Source organism: Daldinia loculata, assembly GCF_022478755.1.
Source record: "Daldinia loculata strain CBS 113971 unplaced genomic scaffold F4817scaffold_36, whole genome shotgun sequence".
Taxonomy (NCBI): domain Eukaryota; kingdom Fungi; phylum Ascomycota; class Sordariomycetes; order Xylariales; family Hypoxylaceae; genus Daldinia; species Daldinia loculata.
The window spans coordinates 243,945-259,869 of NW_026054890.1; the positions used below are offsets into that span (position 1 = coordinate 243,945).

At 46.9% G+C, this 15,925-nt stretch overlaps 7 protein-coding genes and 1 non-coding gene across 8 annotated transcripts; 4 read left to right on the top strand and 4 right to left on the bottom strand.

The window, feature by feature from the left end:
* Positions 1-180: 180 nt before the first annotated feature.
* On the top strand, positions 181-986 carry F4817DRAFT_359801 (60S ribosomal protein L24a; the record flags this gene model as incomplete). Its single annotated transcript, XM_049306204.1, has 3 exons — positions 181-231; positions 411-554; positions 699-986. 3 exons carry the CDS (start codon positions 181-183, stop codon positions 984-986), a joined length of 483 nt encoding a protein of 160 aa, XP_049157564.1.
* Positions 987-1,581: 595 nt separating this feature from the next.
* Positions 1,582-2,848, bottom strand: F4817DRAFT_163644 (Redoxin). The gene is made up of 3 exons (XM_049298126.1): positions 2,451-2,848; positions 2,190-2,389; positions 1,582-2,008 (listed from the first exon to the last, which is right to left on the bottom strand). The coding sequence occupies exons 1-3, from the start codon at positions 2,572-2,574 to the stop codon at positions 1,835-1,837; spliced, it is 498 nt and encodes a 165-aa protein (XP_049157565.1). The 5' UTR covers positions 2,575-2,848; the 3' UTR covers positions 1,582-1,834.
* Positions 2,849-4,672: 1,824 nt separating this feature from the next.
* Positions 4,673-5,372, top strand: F4817DRAFT_317447 (DUF1348-domain-containing protein; the record flags this gene model as incomplete). Its single annotated transcript, XM_049300805.1, has 3 exons — positions 4,673-4,770; positions 4,899-5,176; positions 5,278-5,372. 3 exons carry the CDS (start codon positions 4,673-4,675, stop codon positions 5,370-5,372), a joined length of 471 nt encoding a protein of 156 aa, XP_049157566.1.
* A 2,107-nt stretch (positions 5,373-7,479) lies between these two features.
* Positions 7,480-8,944, top strand: F4817DRAFT_317448 (uncharacterized protein; the record flags this gene model as incomplete). The annotated part of the gene is made up of 3 exons (XM_049300806.1): positions 7,480-7,659; positions 7,719-8,133; positions 8,196-8,944. The coding sequence occupies 3 exons, from the start codon at positions 7,480-7,482 to the stop codon at positions 8,942-8,944; spliced, it is 1,344 nt and encodes a 447-aa protein (XP_049157567.1).
* Positions 8,945-9,391: 447 nt separating this feature from the next.
* On the top strand, positions 9,392-11,740 carry F4817DRAFT_342432 (fumble-domain-containing protein). The gene is made up of 3 exons (XM_049303906.1): positions 9,392-10,089; positions 10,162-10,444; positions 10,507-11,740. Exons 1-3 carry the CDS (start codon positions 9,784-9,786, stop codon positions 11,400-11,402), a joined length of 1,485 nt encoding a protein of 494 aa, XP_049157568.1. The 5' UTR covers positions 9,392-9,783; the 3' UTR covers positions 11,403-11,740.
* Positions 11,741-12,100: 360 nt separating this feature from the next.
* On the bottom strand, positions 12,101-12,174 carry F4817DRAFT_t112. The gene has a single exon. It is a non-coding gene; the product is annotated as a tRNA-Val (tRNA).
* A 750-nt stretch (positions 12,175-12,924) lies between these two features.
* Positions 12,925-14,645, bottom strand: F4817DRAFT_163834 (uncharacterized protein). Its single transcript, XM_049298128.1, has 2 exons — positions 13,422-14,645; positions 12,925-13,347 (listed from the first exon to the last, which is right to left on the bottom strand). The coding sequence occupies exons 1-2, from the start codon at positions 14,229-14,231 to the stop codon at positions 12,988-12,990; spliced, it is 1,170 nt and encodes a 389-aa protein (XP_049157569.1). The 5' UTR covers positions 14,232-14,645; the 3' UTR covers positions 12,925-12,987.
* On the bottom strand, positions 14,617-15,924 carry F4817DRAFT_163846 (uncharacterized protein). The gene is made up of 2 exons (XM_049298129.1): positions 14,941-15,924; positions 14,617-14,883 (listed from the first exon to the last, which is right to left on the bottom strand). The coding sequence occupies exon 1, from the start codon at positions 15,654-15,656 to the stop codon at positions 15,060-15,062; it is 597 nt and encodes a 198-aa protein (XP_049157570.1). The 5' UTR covers positions 15,657-15,924; the 3' UTR covers positions 14,617-14,883; positions 14,941-15,059.
* Between the last annotated feature and the right edge of the window lies 1 nt (position 15,925).

Sequence of the window (15,925 nt, forward strand, 5' to 3'; positions counted from 1 at the left end):
CTAAAGCCTAATGGAAGGCCAAAAAAAATGACGGGGCTTAGTCATGCAGCCCACACAAGTGCGCAACTTTGACATTTACGAAATTCGTCCTCTTAACACAATCCAACCAAAACCACCTCGAAACTACTAACCTCACAGCAGTCCACCGAGTTCAGTTCTCAGCGCACAACAACCGCCACCATGAGAACTTACGACGACACCTTCTCCGGTCAGAGGATCTACCCTGGCAAGGTACGCACACTCCCTAATTCGATTCCGTATTTCCCGACCAATACATTGCACCAATTGCTGCAATCCTCGGGGAGGACCAGACGAATAAAGAGAAGGATAATGCGATAGAGCAGCACTCAATCACGAGGTTTTATTTAACGTGATATACAACACCAATACTAACGCGACCATCTCAACAGGGTAAGCTCTACGTCCGAGGCGACAGCAAAGTCTTCCGATTCCAGAACGGCAAGTCCGAGTCGCTCTTCCTACAGCGAAAGAACCCCCGCCGAATCTCATGGACCGTTCTCTTCCGACGACAACACCGCAAGGGTATCTCTGAGGTACGCTCCCACTCGCGTCTCTCGGTTTGACGACGATGACGAAATTTAAATATTTCGTCACCGAGGACAGACAGACAGACAGACATCTATCTATCTATATGCATGCATGGCCATGTCGAGACGATACGCTAACACCCGCCACAGGAAGTCGCCAAGAAGCGCACGCGCCGCACCGTCAAGGCCCAGCGACCCATCGTCGGCGCCTCCCTCGATGTGATCAAGGAGAAGCGATCGATGCGACCCGAGGCCCGCTCCGCCGCCCGCGCCCAGGCCATCAAGGAGTCCAAGGAGAAGAAGCAGGAGGCCGCCGCCGCCAAGAAGTCCGAGAAGGCCAAGAAGGCTACCACCGCCGCCAAGGGCCAGACCCAGCGCATCGTCGGCAAGCAGAGTGCCCGCGGCGCCCAGCCCAAGATCCAGTCCAACACCCGCTAAGCCAGTCAGTCCCCTGTCTGTCTGTCTGTCAAAGTCAAGTTCGGGTCTTGGGGTTTTGGTTCGGGGGTTGTTAGGTCAATCTTCTGGCGAGGGGTTCCTAGGGTGAATGGTTTTTAAAGTAGTGGTGCGAGGACAAAAAGAGAGAAAAGGGTGATGATGATGATGATACGGCATAGCATCTCTAGTGTTGTTGTTGTAGTAGCCCTCTTGCGTCCGGCGGCGTCTTCGGTGGGAAACAGTCTTCTTCCTCGATTGCGAATAAAGAGAAACCTTCACGTAGCACACACACACATCTATTCGGTTGGGGGGGATGCATGGAATCTCTCATGGTTAATATGGTCATGGGAATTCTAAACCTGGTAGCTTCATAATACCAGCTCGTTCTACGGTCTGAATTCGTATATCTCGTGGTTCCCTTTCGCCATGTGAAATAAGATATCTAGTTGTTGAATTGCTAGTTCACGTACCCGAGTGCGCATTTATGAAATTTCTTATAAAATAACTCATACCAACAATATACAGTATTGAAAACTTCATCGGCAAACTTATACAAGACGATATATAAGACACGCCATTAAATGAGCAGAATAGAATCTATCATATGTAGTTTATCTAGTTACTAACTTCTAATTCGGAGGGGGCTTTGTTCCAGAGTACATATGTAGCTAGCTAGCAAGATAGATGTCTTCTCATGTAGGATCGAACCGCGACTGCTCAGCGTACGTCTCAGTGAACTTGGCCCCGTCCCCTTTCTAGTTTCCGTCCATTGCCTATCTTCCTACTCTATAGCTCGAAATCCGGTTCCAGTGTTGGTATCATGGGTAGGTAGGTAAGTTATTTTGCTATAATTATAGCTTGGCCAGGACGGCGTCGACGCCGGAGACGGTGACGCCCTTGTCGGGCTCCTTCTCGGCGTAGATGACCTTACCGTGGTCGACGACGATAGCGTAGCGGGCGGTGCGGGCGCCGAGAGTCCAGCCGATGCTGCTGCTGAAGGGAGCGCCGTCGTCGGAAGCGAAGATCTGTTGTTTTGGGTATTAGGTTAGTTGTTGAGTTTGGTATGATTGGAGCGCGACAGCCATCCTAGAGATGTGGCGTCCAATGAAGTTTTTCGCTGTTTCCGGAATATTTCCTGTTTCGGAAAAGGGGAATGAATGGTGGATAGGGACGAAGGAAGGAAGGAAGGAAGGAATTACAACTTACAATCTCGTCCTTGATGCCGTTGGCCTTGGCCCAGGCTGCTTGGACCCAAGCGTCGTTGTAGGAGATGACTAGGACCTGGTCGACGCCGGCGGCCTTGAGTTGGGGTAGCTTCTCAATGTAGCCCTGGATGTGAGTGTTTTGGCACGTGGGTGTGAAAGCGCCGGGGACGGAGACGATGACGAGTTTCTTTTCTTTAGCTTCTGCGAGGGGGGGGTTAGTTTATATACTTTGGGTTTTAGACAAAGGGATTATAGGTTATACCTTTGCTGGCGTCGTACTTGACGGGGATGCCGCAGGCTGTTACGCCGGCGAGTTCTGGGGTGTAGGGGATGTAGGTGAAAGTGACGCCTTCGGGGAAGTTGTCTCCGGCCTTGAGGGTAGTCATTGTTGCTGATTTATATATATGGGTTGGTATTTGAGGTGTTTGTTCTTTAGTTTCTGTATAAGTGTGTATAAGTAAGGCGAAGTGTAAAAGATTCGATGTTAGATGGTTGTATAATTGTGGATGAAGATGAAAGGGGAACTCAGAAATCTTGTGGAAGTGGTTGGCCACCTATATAGCTCTAAATAGCTCTTAACAGCTCTAGACGAGGGATCGGGACAAGGCGATTTATTGTTACAGTAAGATGGTAGCCGAGTCTGAGATAGCGTTGCGAGTTCGGATACCAAGGATTCCGTCCCATCGACCCTGCAAGTTTTTACTACGTGCCTCCCTTTTAAAGTCTACGCGCATTTCCATTACTACTTCCTAGGTACATGTACGTATGTCCCTTCCCATAACCTAGAAGTACATATGTAACCTTAAACCAAGTTACAAGATACATGTACTTGCCATGTAAGTAAGAAGAGTTTGCATCGTACAAAGCCGACATTATACCAAGTCATATAGGTACCTACCTACTTACATTACATCAATATTCGTATAGGTATATACTCGACCTTGGTCGGCATGTTACCGCGCGGTCGCAACATAATGCATATAAATTAATCTAATAAGCGCGCTGGCATCATCTCTTTGCCGCCGTTGACAATACGATGATGGTGGGGTCTAGATGTTGTTGGTGGGGTAAAAAGGAACCTTGATGGTGGGAGGGGTTTGGTGTGTTACTGTTCGTAGGTACTTTTCGTATGCTGCAAATTTTGTTACAGGCGATAGATCAGATAAAGAATGTGTGGCCTACATATTTAGTGTGAGCAGTACATATGTAGCCAGGTTATGTAACTGGTTCCCACAACGCAGGTGCGGCCGCCTGTGCCGCTCGCGAGCTTTAACTAATATTTCGTCATTTCGTCATTCCGTTATTCCGTCATTCAGATAGGTATTTTTATGTTCCTTAGCTACACCTCCTATCGATACGCTTTAGTAATTCTTCATCTTCTTCAATAGTCATCTTCGGCACAAAATCAACAACCTACAGCACAATGCCCATATAATTCTTTATTCAACATTTGGGAAAAGGAAAAGGAAAAGGGCCGTTTAAGGATTACATGTTTCGGAACCTCAGGACAGATATGATATGAGTCCACCAAATCGTTAAACGGAGTGGGGGGGCTAGCAAGCGGATTTACATAGACTATTTGATTGCTAAGCTAAAGAGGGCATGTGAAAGAAAAAGTTTGGTGAATTTGGAATTGGTTACGTATAAACTAGTGTTTGATCGATCAGAGTATGTAACTTGGAAACGCGTAATGACATGTGTATATTAGCTAACAGTAGCTAACAGAGTAACAGCATTTCAAATAAGTCACCCCCGATGTTACCTATACCCTTATTCCCCTAAATTCCAAATTCCGGGATGGTATTTGAATTGTTCGTGACCTGTTGGATTTTGAAATCCAAGTATAACGTACCAGCAGAATCTATTTCCACCGGGGATAATCCTAGTATGAGTAAACATCCCTGGATATAAACAGCAGGTATCCAAGAAGAATGTTTGACTTCGCTAACACCGATCTCCGGTTTCTTTCGGCGCCCCTTTTGATTGACTATCGGCCCTTGCCGGGAGGGAATTGAAACGAAAAATGAGAAACAAATCGACCGGTTATACGCTAGATCTATCACCGCAACATTACCTACATACGCCCTAGCTTCGAACCCCGAGGAAAAATAAATCCTAAATTACCTAACTACGCGCCTTTTCATACCGGACTTTCTCCATAAATTTTGACATGAATTCCGGAAATAGATGGTTTAGGTTAGATGAGGTTAGACGCATACTTCATGCTGACGTTCTCGAATCCCGCGGGCGGCCGAGCGGGGTCCGGCGCTGTAGACACCGGCACGTAGTCATTTCCGGTCCTGAGCTTCGACTCCTTGCTTCATTCAACGGAGCTTAGGTCTGGCGCTTACTGATAGCAAAATATCGATAGATGTAAGGAGGTAGAAGTGAAGGAATTTTCATACTCCTGAGTCAATTTGATAACAACCACTTACCTATCAAAGCAAATTAGAAGAGACAAAAAATAAGTGTAAATATAGTACTATGGCCAGCGACAACAAGGGAAAGCCTCCGTACCCGCCTTTCACGGCCGAAACTGCTCAGATCAAAGTGAAGGCTGCTCAAGATGCCTGGAATACCAAGTGGGTTTATCCTATTCCCCTACTTTTCTCACTTGAAGAGGACAATCAGGGAGATCGATCATAAGATCATCAATCCCAAGATAGATACATCATGAGGAAAAGATAAAATTAACCGGCCACTCCAAAAGGGATCCGGCAAAAGTAAAACTGGCCTACACGCCAGACTCTATCTGGCGAAACCGAGGCACCTTCCTGCAGGGCCGAGACGAAATCGAGGTCTTCCTAACGAAGAAATGGGAGCGCGAGCAGGGGTACCGGCTCCGCAAGGAGCTTTTCGCTTTCACGGACAACAAGATTGCCGTCCAGTTCTGGTACGAATGGTATGATGCTGAAGGCCAGTGGTGGCGGACGTACGGGCTGGAGGACTGGACTTTTGCTGATGATGGGCTGATGAGAAAGCGCCAGAGTAAGTTACTTGCACTTCTTATCTAATTCCCTAAAGCTCCTTGACCATTGACATTTTCGTGTTCGTGGATATGTGTATTCGCTAACTCGGCTTCTTTCTAGTGAGTGGAAATGATGTCAAGATTGCCCACGAAGAGAGATGGTATAAGGATGGTGTGGACGTGAATACAGTTCCCATCTCCGAGAAGCATTGGTGACGCGAAAGGGCTTCTTGGTTGAGTAGTGGTGTGTATTCGAAAAGTATACTGTTGCCGTATGACTTCATGGATCAATGGTTTGGGGACTTTGGTGTAAACAATTTGTTACTCATAAGGACGAGTATAACAGAAAAACTATAGTTTGCTACAGTGACCATGCTTGGAGTCTACACGGGAATTCCCAATACTAATGAAGCCGGAATAGTCACCAAAGTTATGGGTGCGCGGGGGGGAGACGTATAAAGGGGGTCAGATGGCAAGAATTAATAATCCTCTCCTATTCCTCGTTAATGAATGATTAATAGTCGTCTAATGCAATAGCACCAACAATAAAGCCACGATACTATTCTTACTAGATGCGTGCGCGTATGTATGAAACTCTAGCATGCCATCCTAGATGCAAGCCACATGGCCTCGACCACATGGTTTCGAACTAGAGCAGAGCTCCAAATCCAATTTTCTGGCAACTTGATTGATCCAGGAACGACACGCATGTCTTAAGCTTTTTCGGTCCCCTGGGGGCTGAGTGGCGTATGCACATATCGTACGACAGGAGATGCGAAAGGGTTTGGTGTGTATTTCTTTTCCGGAGCTGAGCCCAAGTTTCTATGTTTTAATGGAATAACTAAGTAAAAGGAACTAGTTATGTATAAGTATATCTGGCTAAAAATTAAAGCCACTTCGGTTTCTCTTCAGTAAACTAGTACTCTTTCTCCTTTATTAACTAATAGGTATCTAGCTCTTAGTTAATATCAAGTCTACTCTGAAATATTCATGTTAGGGGCCATAACTACAATCTTATAACAATGAATTATTAAAGCCCCTTGTGTGACCTAGCTCTAACCCAGCTCTACGTATTAGTTCTTGACTCGCTAGCGGATCTCTTAGAATCTTGACAGCTAAATATGAGACATGATTCATCGTGGTCTGACGGCTAACAGCTCACTTTTACTGATAACCGTACGTATCCTATGGTAAACACTAACTTGACCTCCAACATCGAAGTAATGGTAACTGCCCTTGCATAAAAAGAAACATGTACTAACATAAAGCATGTGAGCTGAAAATTAGATATTAGGATGGCTTCAATACTAAGGATAGAATCCAGAGGTATCCCCTAAGGAAATGAGCATTAATTTCTACGATACGCTTTAACTCTAGTCGATTGGTCTGTAGGGCGTCTTGGACTGTTTCTTGTCTAACCGCCTATAAGTATATGTCTGTATGTCAACTGCAATCGCAACCTTATAAGAGGCACAAGATCAAGACCCGATGCATGACATCGATCTCGTAGATTTTATGTCGCCGATCGTATTGTGGAGACGGTAGAGCCAGCTCAGGGGTTTCTCTCCCGTGCTCCTAGCTTCTTGACTTCTCAGCTGTCTCCACGGGAAGTGTTTGCGAGGCTATTTGTCTCACCCGGGTCTCTTGAAAGCTTTATTATCGGCCTCCAATTGGGCTAGCTAACCGAGTTCGAGGAACTACGACTATTCCGTCTTTGAGAGTATCCCTTCAGCCAGATGGCAAGCATGGTCGTTCTAGAAATACTTTATGAGGGAAGCTGGCGCTTGCTTGACTCAAAACGCGTCGACACTCTACTCCATGCTTAACTGTTTAAAACAGTGCCCTCAACTCCAATATCACAATAGCGTGGGGTTAGCTCTATGGGAATCTCATGAATCCAAAAGAAACTTCCTCTTAACTCGTAATCAAGAGGGAAGATGCTTAGTAGCTTCTAATTATTGACTGCCGACTTGAAGACTAAGTGGCATTCTAATAATATGTTCCTAGCACTAATGTAGTCGTTCCTGGCTATTCCCCATAAGCTTCGGGGCTGTATGTCGGCACCCCAACCCTCGGATACAATTGCCCTTAGATGTAAGACATCGTCTGGCCGTTAGGCTAATCCACTCTATAGTCTAGATAGGGGAGAAGCCCCCGGTCTTAGCTCTCAATATCTTTGCTCTGAGATCTTATACATATCATCTATTTCACTCGTCCTAGGTAGCTACCAATCCTCGCTGGTACATACCTCTTATAGTAGCTTTATAAAGCTTCAGATCGAAGGCTTAAAAACACCCGGCTATTGACTAACACTTGTCTCAATATGAGGTTCCTCTCACTTAATTATCAGCGACCGGCATATGTAGATAAGAAACAATTCCTATCAAGCAGCCAAGAAAGCGAAAGCAGTGATGCCTCACTCAAGTTGGGCCAGCCAGGCTCTTCGTCTGGCATTCCCGAAGCCCTCACCTTTGACAGAATCATGAGCGGCGGAACTTGTCCAGTGAGTACCTCAAACCAACACCACTCCGGTCCGTAGACTAACAAAGTCATGTTCCAAAGCCATGTACCGTCCGCGAGTTTATGGATTACCTACTCTACATCGAGCACTCGGCCGAGAACCTACAGTTCTTCCTTTGGTATCGCGATTACATAAAGCGGTTCGACGAAGCTGATACTTTAGACACGAAGCTCTCGCCAGAATGGACACAAGCAATGGAGAATGAGACGACCATCAAGATCCAGAAGGACGTCGCAGGAAAAATGAGGCGAGAGATGAAAGCAGTGGCCATTTTCAAGGGTACAGATTTTGAGAAAGGGGTAGTAGATGCAGTAATAGAAAATGGAGACCCCTTTTCGACACCCCCTTCTACACCAAGTACGAAGATAACCCCTTCTTTTCTATCGGGTTTCCAGGCCTCTAGTTACCGTTCGCAATCCCGAGATGCTTTTAGTGCTGCTGGTGCCACACAACCATGTAAGTCGCGTCTGCGTACCAATTCTAACACACGTATCACTACTAATACCTTACCTACCTAGTCACCATCCAGCCCTTCAGAGCAGAGATCAACCGCTTAATCGCGACCTACATCGCAGAAGACGCCCCACGGCAACTTAACCTCTCGAGCCGAGAGCAAAAAGGCGTCATCCAAGCCCTCGCATACACAACGCACCCGTCAGCATTCCGGACCATCGCTAGAAGCATAGAGAACACGCTCCGACGTCAAGCACACCCGAACTTCATCCGCTGGACCATCTGCAACGGCAACCCAGCACGAGTAACCTTCGCCCGAAGCCTAGGCGTCGGCACCCTCCTCTGCGCCACAGCAGGCGCCATAATCCTCACGCTGAGTTCCGCAGCGCGAGGCTGGCGCGCGCTCTTCGCCATCGGCTGGGTCCTGGGCATCGCGACGCTGACCGCGGCGTGGAAGGGCATGTGCGTGGTCCTACACGGGCTGCATCACCGACACGTGCGGCCGTGGGAGCTCTTCGATTTCGCCGCGTCGTGCGATGAGTCTGAGCTAGGCGATCGAAGTAGAGAAGCTAAGGGAAATAATAGCTTCGACTCGTTTGGCTCTAGTAATAGCTACGAGGACGAGCCGTGGGTGGTGCGGTACGAGCGCCGTGGACTGCTGCGGAAGGTGTTTGACCGTGAGGTTTGGATTCAGGAGCCGGCGCTTAGGCAGATACAGGACGTCATTTTTGTGCAGGCGCTGGTGGGTGGGTTGGTGGGTGCTGGCTTGCTGACGGCTGTGTTTGTGAGTGTGCCTGCTGGGAGGTTCTTCTGAGGGGTTGATAATGCTTGCTAGATATCACGTCTAGATAGGTATGTATTGTTATACTACATGTAGTCAACATGAGTACCCGCCCGGGATACCTACCTGGGCAAATAGCTGTATCTGGGAAACTACCTAATGCTGTCAAGGGTGTGTATATAAATTAGGTATGTAACCTTAATATGTTAGGGGTATGTTCATTCCGGTTTGCTGCGGTTTCATGTTTGGGTTTGCAGTAGTACCTCGGGCTACTCGGGTAGACGCAGCGGCAGGATCCGTACCTAGGTAGGTACCTAGGTTGGTTGGCATGTTACACTGTAGAGGGTGGTTACTGCGCCGCACGTAGGGTTTTGGAGGGTCTTGTTGGGGGTCCAAACCACGCTATCAATCACTATCGATAAGAAATAAGTATGACATACTGTGGGGTAACATACGTAGAAATGGGTCAATCACATTTGTTGAACATGAACATCGTCTTTCCTAGCCTTTTCCTTTTACTGATCCATGCAAATCCATGTTCATCTGTCCCACCAAACAAATTCGTACTTCTTTGAGGCTGTCTTGGCTCTGACTCCCTTTCTCCGGTCCGTGGTACATTTTTGGCATCCTAAGCACAATTCTAAGCGCTAATTCAAATGCCCTCATCGCTTGCGCTTGCTGTTATCAATATTCATTCTAGCTACCCAAACAAGCTCCTAAGTTTATTCCTGAATTCATGCCTCCTTGATCTGTTTCTACTCATGGGCTTCTGAGCCAACAGAAGCTTTGATCATCACTTAGTTATCTCTTTACATTACTGCCCCTCTCCCCACCGTCTGCTCCATAGCCCCGCTCCAGAACGACGAGGAATCATGTCTGAAAACACCTATCAAGCCGATGCCGCCATTGTAGATGACGAGAGCGACGGGAAGACAGATGCGGCGCAACATCCCGCCGGAAGACCGCGCATCATGACGACGAGTACGGCCGAGATCGATAGTACCATAATACATCCCGGCTCTGTTCGCATCAATGTCAAAGGCGCATTCATCGTCGATACACCTGAACAGCCTGGTACTCCCGCCAATGTGTCTGGGTCTGGTGGCAATAGTTATTACGAGACAAAAGATATTCGCCTTCCTAACCATACGGCTGTTGTCAGCCATATCGCTGTTGATGTAGGCTTTCTCTATAAGACCTAGAGTTTGCGATTGAATTCTCCGAGCTAAACGCGCAAATTCCTAATCTAGATCGGTGGCTCGCTAGCTAAGCTGGTCTATTTCTCCTGCGAAGCGCATTCGACTGATCCCGGCGGCCGGCTAAATTTCCAATCTTTCGAGACGGATCGCATCGACGACTGTATTGAGCTTATGCGACATCTACAAGACAAGCAACTTGCCCTCAACGGCTCTAAGCCCGGTGAATTATGTGTAATGGCGACGGGAGGCGGTGCTTACAAGTACTATGACAGAATCCGACAACGGCTTGGTGTTGACGTCCTACGAGAAGATGAAATGGAATGTTTAATTATTGGTTAGTCCTGAGTGTGCCAATCCTGAAAGTGTCGGAGACTAATATGCGCATCGTTGCGACAGGTCTCGATTTCTTTATAACCGAAATACCACGCGAGGTCTTTACATATTCCGAGACGGATCCTATGCACTTCGCCGAGCCTAACGCTAATATTTACCCATATATGCTCGTAAATATAGGGTCTGGCGTTAGCATCCTTAAGGTATCCGGCCCGCGAGCCTACGAGCGCGTAGGCGGCACGTCCCTTGGTGGGGGTACCCTTTGGGGGATTCTGTCGCTTCTTACACCCGCCGAGTCTTTCGACGAGATGCTGGATATGGCCGCGCACGGCGACAATGCTAAAGTAGATATGCTAGTTGGCGATATCTATGGCACCGATTATGGTAAAATTGGGTTGAAAAGCACCACAATCGCTAGTTCATTCGGTAAAGTCTTCCGCATGAAGCGAGAAGCAGAAAATGAGGCCGAGGATATGGGTGGTCTTTCAAACGGTGATGACCAAAACCGACGACAGCAGCAGAAGAGCTCAGAACAGAATTCTTCAACAACAAGCTGTTCGCAAACACAACAACAGCGTCCTACATCCTCTCGAGCAAGCGAATTAGCATTGTCACGTTTCTCTAGTGCTGATATTTCGCGATCCTTGTTATACGCTATCAGTAATAACATTGGGCAGATCGCATACCTGCAGTCGCAAGTACACGACCTGTCGCACATATACTTTGGCGGGTCTTTCATCCGTGGCCACCCGCAAACTATGAACACGCTGAGCTACGCTATAAAATTCTGGAGTAAAGGCCAGAAGCAAGCGTACTTCCTGCGGCACGAGGGATATCTAGGTGCCGTAGGCGCATTTCTTAAACACCAGCCCCGAAACTGGGGCCGAAGAGGAAGTCTCGAAAAGGGTGAGGGACTAGAAGCACGGATAAGTGGACGTGCGGAGGAGAACGCTATATGACGGGGCGCCGTACATTCATGCGGAATGTTCATATGATGATAATTTTAATCGTGGCCAGTGAAAGAGCAAAAGGAGAGCCGAGCGATTTGCGCTGGAGTTCCTGAGTTGGGTCATAGACGGCACTAGAGGATATCAGCATCGCCACGAGCCGCCAACTCATCGCATACACTTGTATTCTTTACATTAGGTACCTATGTTGAGGGTATCATGCCATAGCTATAGTATGGGGTAATGTTTTCTTTACATGTAACAAGTTACTATCAGGATACACATTCGCATACGTGGAAACATGTTGGCGCGAGAATCAATTAGACTACTGAACAATTCATTACCCATCATTATACATACCTCTTCCACCGTGCCACAAGCGAATCATTTTGGATTATCCAACCAATACACATATGCTTTAGACATCTGCCATAAGCTACCGGAGTAGGATAGGAATAGTTTGCCCCTAATTAACAATACATGTAGGTATATGCAGAAAAGCTCATGCAAAAGCTACTGTAATTGACGAATTACATCTTACCACAGGAAAAAGAAAATATCGTTCGCGGGGGTAGCACATAACGCAATGGACAACTGCGTTTTTTCTCAAAGAAACATTAATCTACCTACATACCTAGGTTATATATAGAATGGGTGATCTAATAAAAAAGATATCTTGCTTGGAAAATCCAAGAAAATTGCAAAAGAAATGATCGAACCCAGGCTCGAACTGGGGACCTTCAGTGTGTTAGACTGACGTGATAACCAACTACACCATCCGACCGTGCGAAGAAATGGAAGAAGAATCTTTCCATCACGTGATGGAATGCGTATACGTAGTTGCGGTATATATTCGTAAGCTCGCGCATAGAAGTACATAATATCCAAGTGCCAGGCTAGTGTAGGATGTCTAAGTGGAGATAGTGGTGGAGAGTACTAAGGTATGTAGGGGCGATGTGTTTAACCCCATCGTCCATTTTAACTCTTCCATTCTAGAATACCTATGGACCTTCTAACCTACATACTACGATGAGAGACGCAGTGTACATGCATAGTATAAGCTCTACAGAATTATGGGACGTTTAGTGGACACACTCATTACAATAGTTATAGTTACTTAGGGAAGCAAAATAGAAATCCTCCAGTTTCTTACTAAATTCCAAGAACAAGGCAAGTAACAGTGAGTAGAAGGTCGTTTAGTTTAGAAAAGCGTAGGGGATGTTGAGGCGGGTAATTCGATGTCCATACAACTAGAAATTCTTTATTATACGTAGGTAGGTAAAAAAGGAGATATCTTTGACATTCATATTATGATTTACCATAAAAGAGCAGCGTTAACCTCCTCAAGAATGAACGCTATGCTACAGCAATACCTTCGCCTGTTCGTCTACCCGTATACCATTTGCAGCTTCGTTGCGTGTATAAGAACGCGTAGTCGGGGCGCCATATCTTGCACGCCCGGTAACCCGTAAGCTTCAGAATCCGCGCAAGATTCCCGGGGTAGTTCTTAGACAATCCCGTAGACGATGCCTAGGCCCGGTACGTAGGGTCGTTCCATAGTATCTAGCTTGTTGCGGCAGGTGAATACAACTCAAACCTAGAAATCCATGAATAGTAAGTCAGTAGTAGTCGATTCGGGATCCGTAGGGCTAAGAGTATCATTTACGCCCATTTCCGCCTTTTCGAACAAGATGTCGGCGTCAGCGTTATAAGATTCCTCGAAATACCCCTCCGAGTCGGGTTGATTTACCTCCCACGGGGGAGCATGGATACAATGTTCATGGATCTCCTTTGAACTGGAGATGACACAATCTGGTGCGTGGTCCGCGAATATACAGTGTTTTATGTGGCTCGATCCGAGAAAGCACTCGTCATCTGTACGATGCCGATGGCTTGGGCGCGGGTTGAAGCACGTAGGGAGAAGATCAGCGTATTTGCAATCGCAATCATATGGACGCTGCTAGATATGTCAATATTCTGGCACATGTTACTTTCGTCGTGGGATGACAACCAGTGCCTGGGGGGACCTACAGTCTTAGCGTCTACTATTGAAACGTATCTGGGTTTGGTATAGAGAGAATCATCATCGTCATCCGAGCTATCCGAGAGACCTTGAGAGCCGCAGTCGGAATTGGAGGATCGAGGAATCTCAAGATCCTCTTCTATGATTTCTCCCAATGTAAGTCGGCCATAGTCATGCCTATAGGGAGAAGCAAATACGCGATAGGCGTCTAGGAGGGGTTCTGAAGGCTTAGAATTTGTTCGGATAGCTGTATGTTGAATATCGAATATATTCCTTTTTTGGTCGTCACCAATCTTCTTGTAACTATCGAGTTTGCCCGGGTCAACGAGAACTAATCTGGCCTCTCTGGGTTTCCCCAATTGCTGGATGATAGCTAGAACCTGTATCGTTCTGAAGGTTTTCCGTGGGGCACCGATGGCCGTATATAAACTGCCATCAGGAGCCTCCAAGCGGGGAATCCAGCAAACGTCCGTTATGGAAACGCTAGAGGCTTCAAATGCCGTCAAGTTGGCAACATGGACCTTGTTCTCCCCGCATTCGTGGCCATGTACGGTTACCCAGACGGGGAAGTGGTCTGTTCTCTGATGGTCTGTTGAGATGAATACTCCATGTGCCTCAGCCTGATACTCGTCTTCCAAGATATCGTCATTCAGATCAGAGACGTTATTGATGATCCGAGGTTCATTTATATTAACGCCTTCCAGGGGTCGAACGATTAGTGCTGGTGCGTAAGTGTCGAGATTGAGAATAGGAGATTGGACGACAATATTTTGATGGGCCCAATGGTAGTTCCGGACCCGTATGTGATAAATAGCCATGATAAATATAGTTTCTTGTTAAGATAATTTTATGTAAATGGGTGGATTTCTCAGTCTTTATACCCAAGGCGTGCCGGTACCATCATTCGGGCATATTTAGTATATATATATCATTGGTGTAAGTGTGCCTACCACACCCCAGAACGAGACATGATGTCAAGGGTAAGACATATAATAAGCAACTAGTGTACTCGGAACGGGTATCGTTGAGACGCATGACGAACACCTATATAGCCTTGACACGACTTCAAAGGCAGACGGACTTGTGTTACACCGCCCAAACGGATATTTGCTAACCGTTCTGCAGAACAAATAGCTATGGAGGAAACAGTGGTTGAGAGCTAGGCAAGGAATACTTCACAAATAATATCTCCACGACGAAAATAGTCTAATACAACCGGGCATATTCCCAGTCGAAGGCTGTGTAGGATTCTGTCCAGACACGAGAGGATACGATTGGAAGCCAAGTGTTAGACAGAGAACAGATTGATGGGCCGGTGTTTTCATCAGTATATACTGCGTAATACTAAGACCGCGAGCGCCACCTATAGCTGAACAAATACCTAACTCCAGGCACGGTGCGTTTCGTTGGGCGCAATTGTTGGTATCGAAGATAAGCTAACGTGTGTGGCTTGCTTGGAGTAGGATCCCGCTTCAGTACGTGAATATTTGATGCATATCACCAATCAGCGAGTTGCCAATGACATACTATCGAGTTTCGACGTGCGGGAGGAGCGGAAATATATAAGATTGGTTCTTGGTGTTGAGCCCCAAGTATGGGTTGAGTACCAAGACCTTTCCTCTACCGGCTTTAATTACTTAGCACGGTTAGTCGCCCTTCTCGAGCGGTTGTTTGGTATCTTCTTTTTGTTCTTTCCTTCCTAGCACCTTCGCTACCCATTCTTCGATTTCTCGTTCAGCCTCTTCATCGGTTCGGCCGCCAGAGGGTCCAACATGTCCCCTTGCCATACTCCTTAAATCATCGACGCTCGAGATATCAAAAGCCCACGATAGGCCACCTGTCATCATAATACCGAATCCTAGGACATTGAGCGTGGCAAGATTTAGAGCCTCGAGGGCTATTAACGAGCCATCGGATTCCATCTTGTTAACTTGTTGATGACTCTGGTGATAGAATTTGGGAATCGTCGCCAAGTGTTTTCTAACTACCGCCCGTCTTGTTATCATAGTCGAGAGTGTAAGAAAGCCCGCGCCGGCGAAAAATAGGCCTAGTTGCTTGAGCGAGCGTTGCGATAGTATCGGCGGTCGAGGCCGGGGATATGGTATCGTGTTCTGGGGGGGTTGGAGAGGCTGTGAAGGCTGAGCAGGTTCAGCAGGTTCAGCAGGTTGTTGAACCTGTGTGGCAGAAGCCGGCGAAGGATCGCTATCTTTCGCCATTGTCATAGTAGTTCCGAATGACCACATTGGGGTTTGTGCGGTGTATATCGAAGTTGTGTATGCGGCAGAAAAGAATGAGAAATCGAACCAGACGCAAGGGAAAGATAAGTATCAAAATATCAAAATATCAAGACATTAAGACATCAACTTTTCTACATTAAAGAGTGACAGTCCTGCGTTTCACAAGGGTTCTGATGAGCCTTGCAAAACAGGCTCGGAAGAAGATGGAGGGATTTGATGTCGTGTGTGCAGGTAAATGTGCAGGTAAAGAGCCCAGAATTCGCAAAGGGAATTCC